Raw genomic sequence first — 9,273 nt, forward strand, 5'->3', positions numbered from 1 at the left:
GGAGCCTCAGGTCTCATCCCCTGGGTTTGTCTGCATCGTGGAGCATTGAGGTTCCCTTCCTGCAGCCTCTAAGGTGGACGGTCAGGGCCGCAGCTCTCGGGGACCACGGCTCTGGCCTTCCCGGGGACTCGGCTCCTCTCGTGTCCTCAAGCCTCCGTCCCCTGCCTCTGGGTGTGGGGCAAGTGAAGAGCCAGGCTGTGGCTGGGCCCCGGCTCCAGGGCACACGTGTGTCCCTGTCTCTCATCCGTTTTCCTCTTTCGCCTCTGGCTGTTTTACTATTGCAAACGGCATTAAAAAAAACCAAAAAGTTACTCTGCTCTGAGGAAGAGTGCACGGGTGGCTCGTCCCCAGGGAAGGTCTCTAGAGTGCAGGGGAAAGTCCTACTGAGACCCCAGGACATCCTTCCCGGAGGCAGGAGAAGGAGGGAGGCAGGTGTCAATCAACACAGCCTGTTAAAAGCTAACTGGTAGGACCCAGAAACTTCCATTTCTTCCTGAACAGTAGGAGGCTCTGCCATTTGCGGCAGGACAGGACAGAAGGGAGCTTTGCCAGGACTCGGGACAGACAGCCGAGGGCTGGGGAGCCGCGCCCTGGAGCCCCGATCCCCGGGCTGGGTCCCGGCCCAGCGCTCCCAGCTGCGCGGCCTCCAGAGTCAGCCCCCAAGGCCTCCTTCTACTGACCCGACCCTGCGCACAAGACCCCCACGTCACGGCGTGTGCACGAGGCCCGGGAGGTCCCAGCCTGCACGAGGTCAGAGCAGTGCGGGCCACAGAGCAGCACGCAGCCGGCGCTGACCGCCACGGAGGCATCGCGTCCCTGAATAGCTCTCGGCCCAGCCTGACCGCGGGCTGCTCTTCAGACTGTCCCGGTGGGAGGCTGTGAGTCACAGTGGTGCGTCCAGGGGGCGAGGGTCTGAAGGTAGTTGATGTCCTATAGATGAGGAAGAGAGCAGAGTCCATCCAGGGGTGTCTGGGCTGAGGCTGAGCCGACCTGGAACATGTTGGTACCAATTCATGGACTCAGTTTCCCTCTTGCTCTACCACTGTGTGTGTCTCATGGTGAACGTGTGCAGAACCACTTAGCATAGACACTAGCTGATGCTTGGACCAGCCAGTCCCTCGTCAGAGGAGTCAGAGGAGGAAGAGGTGAGACCAAGGCTGCAGGCATCATGGTCCCAAGACAGGTGTCCCCGGGGGGCCGGATTCTCCTGCTTCTTCGATATTAAATCCTCATCAGGGCCACTCCTGGCCTGCGGACCTCACTGTAGACAGTAGTGAGAGGCTTCTTCCCTTCTAGACGAGCTGCACCCCTACCCTGGAATGCAGACAGTGTTTCCTGCAACAGCAGAGGGACAGAGAGGATCAGAGGGACCCTCCCCAGACCCAGTGCTGCTGACATGACCTCCCCTAATCACTCAGCACTGCATGGGCTCCGAGGTGAATTTCATAGCTAATACTATGTTGCCTGCAAAGGGTTCCAGGGGCATCGAGGTGAGTCCCTGTGGATGACGGGGATTGACAAGCATACACCCGGCAAGGAGGGATGTGGAAGGACTCAGGCTGCGTCCTCTCCCAGCCTCACCTGGTTCCTGCGGTCTCCAGACCCCTGGTGGCTAGCTCTCCAGAGTGGATGCCACTATCAGTTCCCTGTGACGCTCCTGCGACCCTGCACCAGGTCATACACAGAAGCAGCTGGAGTCTGAGCCCTGGACCTGTACCTTCCCCTCCATGACCCCAAGGCCATGGCCGCCCCCACCAGCCTCTTGCAGGGACATCCCCTGAGCAGTAAAGGCAGGAGGAAGGGAGCCCAGGGTCCAGGGGAGGGAGGTGTGTGGGCCCGGGGAGGAGAAGTGCAACCTGCCTCTCCCAGGCTCCAGGCTCTTCTTCACTCGTGTCCTCCAGAGGAACAGTCCAGCTCCCAGGATCAGCAGCAGGACCACAACAACCCGTAGGATGGTGGGTAGTTGGGGGGCATAACTCTGTCCCTGTGGATCTGCTTCCCTCCACAGAGAGATGGAGAAGGTTAAGGACCAAGAGAAGGACAGACGCCCATTGCCCAGCACGTACGTGCACACGTCTGAAGGCACCTGCTCAGAGGCTGAGGAGGGAGCAGCATGGCAGGTGCTTTCACTCAACACTTCCCGAGCTCCTGCTTGAGGCCCGGGTGCTGAGAGGAACAGGACACGGTGCCCACCTCTGAGGACACCTCAGTGGGAGGAGGGTGAGAATGTGCCAGAAGGAGCCAGCCAGAGCCATCCCAGGGCACAGGAGCTCCCAGCCTGTACACACGTGGTCAGGGAGGGCCTCCTGGAGGAGGTGATGGGAAACCTCATCCTGAGGGAGGAGTGCAGGGAGCAGACAGGCAGGGTGGGTGCCACCTTCCAGTAAGGAGGACCATGAATAGGGACCCCCCAGCCCCAGAGCTCCAGCACCCACTGGTGCTGGTGGGAGGGGGACCAAACACTGTGGGGGCCCCTGGTGGCTCCTGAGAGGAGGCAGGTGTGAGGGCAGGACGGCAGCAGCTCTTGTGGGGCCTGAGCACCTGAGGCCCAAACCCCGGGTCAAGCACTCTTCATGCTGGACCTGCCCCCAGCGGTGGCCCCTGGGGATTGCTCGGGGGTCAGGGCCCAGAGCCAGCTGGAGCCAAGGGGTCCCTTGACCAGAGTAGGGGGAGTGAGGATCCTGACCTGGAAGGGCTGAGGGCAGAGGGAGGAGCCTGACCAGAGGCTGGGGGCTGAGGACAGCAGGGCCCATCCGGGACCCAGGCCAGCATGTAGGGTGACCTGTGTCCGTGAGCCCACAATCGGGCAGAGGAGCCCCCAGCCCTCAATCCTGAAGGAGTCGCTGGCTCATACCCCGTCTGGTGGCACAGACCCCTGACACCCCCCAACTCCCCTCCTGAAAACTACCCTGGACACAGGGAATGATGGATGAGGGTGGGCAGAGGTCCGTGCTGGGTCGTGCTGCCTGGACCAGCAGGGGTGAGGGTGGGGGGAGAGTAGCCCGAGAGGGACACCCAAGGACAGAGCAGGTGGAAGTACCTGCCAGATTCTATATGGGGTGACCAGGTGGCATGGGGTCCATAAACAAGGGGACAGACCCGAAAACCCTCACCCAGGGCTGCCTGAGCATCATGAGCCCCTCCCCTCTTTAGGATGAACTCACCGTGGCCACAGATGTCCCCAAGGTCCAAGGTGGCAGTTTTCTGGTCCACCTGGTTCCTGAGCACACAGGTGAGGCTGGCGTTGGGCTGGCTCAGGGGCAGGCTCAGAGCCAGGGTCCAGGGGTTGGGGGCTGGTCCTGTGGCCTCTCGTTGTTCCAGCTCCCTGGGGAGTCCCCTGCTCTCCCAGGACATGGTCAGGTCCTCCCTGGTTCCCGGGGCGTCACACTGCACAGTGACGTTGCACCAGCCTGGGGTGATGGACAGATTCGTGGTCCTGATCTGGGGAAGGGGCAGGGGCTCTGCGGCAGGAAGGACAAGAGGACAGAGGGTCATGAGAGTGGAAAATATCACACCTCAGGCTTTGTCCTGTGGACTCTCCCTGAAGCTCTGGCCTCCTCCCCCTCAGGATGGTGAAAGCATTTTATAGATGGCACAGAAGTGACCAAATATACAGCAGGTGCATAAGGATGGAGCCAGTGAGTTCAGCTCTATGGGACTTCTGTAGATTGAGAAAGACTAAAACTATCACGTGAAAAAATAAATGCTGGAGCCCACTGACCCACAACTAATTAGTTAAAGAAAGTGAGGTGTCCCCTAGAAGAAAGAGAAGTCTAGGGCCTGATTTATCAGAATAAATGATGCCCAAGCCCTGAAAAAGGTCCCATGTTCCCACCATGAAAGACTGTTATGGGGGGCACCTTGGTGCCCCCTAGGAAAGACCACCCTCTGTGTGGTTGGAATATGCACTGAACTTTGGTTCCACCCGTGAAGCCAAGGGACAGGCTAACAGGCTGACACAGATCCTTAGAATCTGTGGGACCTGAGGCTCCCACTCTCTCTGGAGCAGACAGCTCCCTGGGCAGAGGGGGGTGCAGGGAGAGAGCAGGATGCTCCCTGAGATCCTGAGAAAGGACTGCCATGTGCACTCCTTATCTGTGGAGGTTTAGAGCTGGACCAGTGGAGTCTGTGAGTGAGCTGCTCGGGCTGAGGCTAAAAGGGGATCGGGGGAAAGGGTGGAGAACCACACGTGGGAGTCTGGATCCTACTTCATGACGAGTGACCCCAGCTATGCTGACGTGCTGACCCTCAGAACCTGAAGGTGTCTTAGATTCCAAGTCAATGGTGGTCTGAGGCTGCTAACCAGCTGAGCCTAAACCAGAGATGGTCTGGATGTCTTGATGGGCCCCATGTGATCACAGGGTCCTCCCAAGTAGAAGGAGGCAGGAGAGGAGGTCCGAGGGACCCAGTGCCAGAGGCACTCATCCCAGCAGTGCTGGCTGTGCAGGTGGAGGAAAGGGCCACGACCCAGGGAATGCAGGTGCCACCAGGAGGGGGGACAGGAAAAGAAATGGATTCTCCCTGGAGCCTCCAGAGAGGAGCACAGCCCTGCCCACACCCGGACCTCAAGGCACAGGCTCTGGGGTCTGACTCCTGCCCAACAGCACAGTAGGACCCTCAGGTGGGGTGTGGTGAGCCCCTGAGGTGTCCTCACCTGTCCCAGCGGCACAGACAGCTAAGGGACAGCCTGAGAACCCTGAGTCCTGTGGGGACAGTAGTGTTAAGGCAAAATCCCCACTTCCCCCCACAGGGGTTCCCCTCCTGAAGCACCAAAGTGATTCCATCCCTGGGGTGACTCTCAGCTCTGCCTGCATTTGTGGCGAACACCCTGCATCTGATTCCAGGGGAGAAGAGAGAGTCTGAAGGCTGGGGTCTGGGGGGAGCCCTGTGAGCCGGCGCGGGGACCCTCCAGGGACAGAGGAAGGAGGTGAGCTCTGGGGCTGGGGGAGGGGCCTACACACCATACACAGTCAGGTGGAAATCCTGGTTGTATTGTCTTCCTCTGGAGTAGAAGCCCTGAGCCCGGTACAGCCCAGTGTCCTCCGGGGTCAGGTTGTTCATCCTCAGGGTCGTAATGTTGAGCACACGGACCCTCTTCTGGAACTTGTCCTGGAAGTTGACCCATTCTGGATCGCGAGCCCCAGGGGAGACCTGCAGCAGGATTGTGTAGTTTGCCCCGGAGGAGATCCCCCAGGTCATGTTCTCCAGCTCGACTCCTGCAGGCAAGTCTGGGTTTCTGAGCACTTGAAACAACACAGAAGCTCCTTGCATCCCCTTCAGAGAAACGGGGTTTCCAGAATCCTCAACTCCAGAACCATGGGCTGCAGAACGCTGGGTGCCAGTGCTGCAGACGCCTAGGGCAGAGGGCACAGGAAATGAGGGTGGTTTTCCGGGAGGAATAAAGGAGAAAAGCCCAGAACCCATCTTGCCATTAAATCCCTCCCATGTGCTCCGTGACTCCTGGAAGGCAGGAGAGTGCATGAGTGTGAAGCGATGCTGGAATCATTCCTGTCCCAGGGCAGCGTCCCCTTGACCAGGTCACATGAACTTGCTCACCTGCAGGGTCCTGACCCCTCACAGGGAGAGGGTGAAATGCTTGGGACTCGGACCAACAGCTCTGACACATTTTCAGTCCCTACTGAGAGCATTTCTGCAGGAGGCAGCTGCTCACCGGGCTGCAGAGACCCCTCCTGCCCACAGGCCCTGGAGCCCTCCCCTGGGGTGGGAGCCATAGCCAGTGAGCCCCCTCTGGGGAGCTGGGAGCTGCTAAGGGGGTGGACAACCCTTAGGCATATTGGATCACACAGAGGTGGACTCCATCTCGCTGTCACCCTGTGTCCTGCTCGCTGGGACGAAGGCCTCTGCCATGTTAGGGGCTGCCCTGGAGAGAGGCCCACATGGGGAGGGGTGAGGGCCGCCTCTGGTAACAGGAGGCAGGAGTGAGGCCTCTCTCCAGAGACCATAGGAAGTGCACCCAGTCAGCTCATGCTCATGGGAGCCTGGAAACACCCCTCCCGGTGACCCTGACCCCTGAAGCTCCAGCCTGGACCTGAACTTCTATCCCTGAACCTGATGACCAGCCGAGCCCCCCTAGATTATGACCTGCACCAGATGGAACCTGCATCTGCCCTGTGTCAAGGGGCCAAGGGAGGGCTGGTCCCACCCTAGCAGGTGACAGCCACCAGAAGAGGGGACAGGAAAAGAAATGGAGCAGAGACTCTGACGAAGCTGGTCCCAGTCCCACCCCCCACCACCGGGCACGCCCACAGTCAGGCTGAGCTGGGCTGCCTTGCTGTCACACACACTCCAGGAGCTCAGGGTCTAAGGAGCAGGGGTTTCACCCCACAGAGGGAGGAATCTGTCCCCCTGGGGGAGGCTCCACCCCTGGGAGCTGCACCCTTGGGGCTCCAGCAGGAAAGGCAGACAGTGGAGTCACCCTGGGGTGTCTGCATCTGTCCAGGAGTAGCGGGGTCTCTGCTCCTGCTTGTTGGCCAGCACTCGTCCCCTGACCCAGCTAACTGCCAGGGACCAGAGAATGTGGGGATGCCGGTGATCTTTGCGTGAGCTCTGCTGTGCCTGCCACCAGCACAGGGTGTCCCCAGCCGGACCCCAGGAGGCCTAGAATGTCCTTCCTCGGTCACACTCCTGCAGAGCCCTGAGCAGTGGGCTCCTGAGGGGCAGCAGGTCAGTCTCCAGGTTGGCACCTGCCCCAGGGCAGTTCCCAGGGACTCCTGAGCACAGAATGTTCCTCTCTGAGCCCCCAGTGTTGGTCAGAGGGGTCAGTCCAGGGGCGCATGGAGAAAGAAGTTGGTGTTTACTAGGGAATCTGGGCAAGGCCTGACCTGCTCTGGCCAGGATCTTCATTGGGGGCCTATCGTGGCTCCCCTGTGACTCCGTCTTGAGCATGCCCTGTACCTCTGGGTCCCCATACTGGGGAGCAGTCAGACTCCTTCAGCAGGTGTCGGCACAGCCCACTGAGGAGCAGAGGCAGGGACAGCAGAGGGCCAGGGGATCGTCAGGGGGCCTGGGAGACATCACCCCTCCCTCCTTGGAGGACTGAGGATGTGACCCCAGAAAGTCCTGGGTCTTGGTTCTGAAGGGCCCAAACAGCATCCCCGGGTATCAGCCCCTGTCAGGACCAGGACTAGGACAGGACAGGAGGACGACACAGAGCAGAGGCCTCGGAGAAGCTCCAGGACAGTCCCAACCAGGAGGAGACACCCAGTCCCGGGACATCAGAGCTGGAGGGGCTTCCAGGGGGCCTTTCCCCGAGGAGGGGCTCCGTCGGGGTGAACCTGTGCAGGTCACACAGGGCAGAGCAGACCTGGAGCAAATTCCCCATCCCCAGCCCTGTTCTTCCCCACAGGGAGCTGCCTTGCACCGGTCTCCTCCCCTGCACCCTCCCCTGCCCTGCCCAGGGGCTTCTCTCTCCCACCTCTGCTGTCTGGTCAGCAGGATCTGAGCAATTCTGGGGTCTCCCGGGAGAGAGGAGGTCAGCCCTCAGGCTCAGGGGAGGGGCTGCCCAGAACCTGGACGGGGAGCCTCAGCCTGAGGACGCTGGAAGCCCACTCAGGACGGGAGGAGGCTCCAGAGCTCTCAGACCTGCAACAGGTGCTGATCCCAGAGAGGACAGAGGCCGGGGGCGGGTGGCTGTGCCCTCGAGGGGCAGAGTTCATTTCAGTAAGATGGAATTTAACTTTGAACAATCAGCTTAAAATTTAGTCCATTTCTCCTTCTCTCCTTCTTCCTTTCCGCCTTCCTTTCTTCCATTTTCCTTCCTTCTTCTCTTTCTCTTTCTTTCTTTTAAACTTTCTTTATCCTCCAAACCAGACCTTTATGGAGGAAACTATGTAATTCCCTTATGTCTCCAGTTCAATAAAATGGAAAAGAGGATAAAATCCACATATTGTTGACATGAAGTTGACTCATTAAAAGGGTCTAAATGTGCTGCAAAACTCATTTTCTAAAGAATCATTGCCCTGTGACAGAGGCCCAGTGATTTCAGAAATCCTCCATAACTTAGTGTTTTCTCCTTTGCTCTTACGTACTTTGTAACATAGAAGCAGATGATCAGATGAAGTAAGAACTGGAAAATCCCACTCTGGTTAGCACAGACCTTCTTTCAGTCTCCTTTCGGGGGCCCCCTCTGCTTCCCTCCTGACTCCCCAGGGCTCCCCCACTTGGAGCTGTCCTCAGTCTCCTGTTCCAGGCACAGTCTCACATGCAGCAGGGGCACAGACCCCTTGAATTCTGGAGGCCGCCTTTCCCTCCTTTTCCAACAGAATGTCACATAGTCAGGCCTCATGTCGCCCCAGGAGCCAGAGGACACCTGCTTTCTTCTCCAGCTCAGCCCTGGGCTCTGGGTCGGCCCTGCCCGGGCACAGCAGCTGCAGGGGCTGCCCGGTCCCCTGAGCATCGCAGTGCCCATCCCCACCCTGGGTCCCCGCAGCCCCCGCTTGGTCTCCTCCATCCCTCTCCCCAGGGGGCTATGGGCTCTCCTGGCCTCACCCCTGCTGGGGGTTCCGTCCTGCAGCCAGGCAGCCAGGGTCAGGGCTCCCAGCCTGGCCTCTGCCAGAAGCTCCTGTGTTCATTCCGCTGCCCCCGGGGCTGGAAACCAGACGCACCGCGTGTGCTCCATATCACAGGGCTGCTTCCTCTGCTCCTCCCCAGAGACACCAGACAGCCCCGCAGCTCCTGCCTCCCTGCCCCCCGGCGGTCCTCCCTCCCCGGGAGCCCGGGCCACTCACTGAGGAGGAGGAGGGTGAGTCCCAGGAGCCAGGAGGTCCCGCCCAGGTGGGGGTCCCCTGAGCAGGGGCCCATGGCAGGCTGCCTCCCTGCTGGATCCATCTGGTTCTACAGTGAGGCTGGAGAAGCATCTAGAACACAGAGGAAGAGAGGATGAAAACTTCTTCACTCAAAGAAACTTAAGCTCTTCCGCACCCCTAGGGCGGGGCCAACTGTTAGCCCTGGGACCTCACTGTCCAGTAGATTAGCCCATTCAGGTCTCTCCTGTTACCTCAGCTCCTGCAGTGGGCTCAGGAGATCATTGCAGAGCAAATGTAGGAACAGCCCCGTCTAGGAGCCCCAGTGTAGGGGAGGCCCCAACTCTGTGCTCACAAGCAGCCTGGTGGTCTCACCACCCCAGTCTGCACCCCTAGGGCCCCGACCTGTGTCTCCGTGTTCCCCTTCAGGCTCTGGACCTCTCCCTCCTGCTGGCACCCAAGGGCTCTGTCTGCCCCTAGGGCCCGCCCTGCCCCCATACACAGGGCATAG

General features: G+C 59.8%; 1 protein-coding gene across 1 annotated transcript; it reads right to left on the minus strand.

The window, feature by feature from the left end:
- Positions 1-1,843: 1,843 nt before the first annotated feature.
- LOC144315901 (SLAM family member 8-like) lies at positions 1,844-8,883 on the minus strand. Its single transcript, XM_077901220.1, has 4 exons — positions 8,748-8,883; positions 4,962-5,354; positions 3,165-3,461; positions 1,844-2,000 (listed from the first exon to the last, which is right to left on the minus strand). The coding sequence occupies exons 1-4, from the start codon at positions 8,845-8,847 to the stop codon at positions 1,924-1,926; spliced, it is 867 nt and encodes a 288-aa protein (XP_077757346.1). The 5' UTR covers positions 8,848-8,883; the 3' UTR covers positions 1,844-1,923.
- Between the last annotated feature and the right edge of the window lie 390 nt (positions 8,884-9,273).

This window comes from Canis aureus, chromosome 6 (assembly GCF_053574225.1).
Source record: "Canis aureus isolate CA01 chromosome 6, VMU_Caureus_v.1.0, whole genome shotgun sequence".
NCBI lineage: Eukaryota > Metazoa > Chordata > Mammalia > Carnivora > Canidae > Canis > Canis aureus.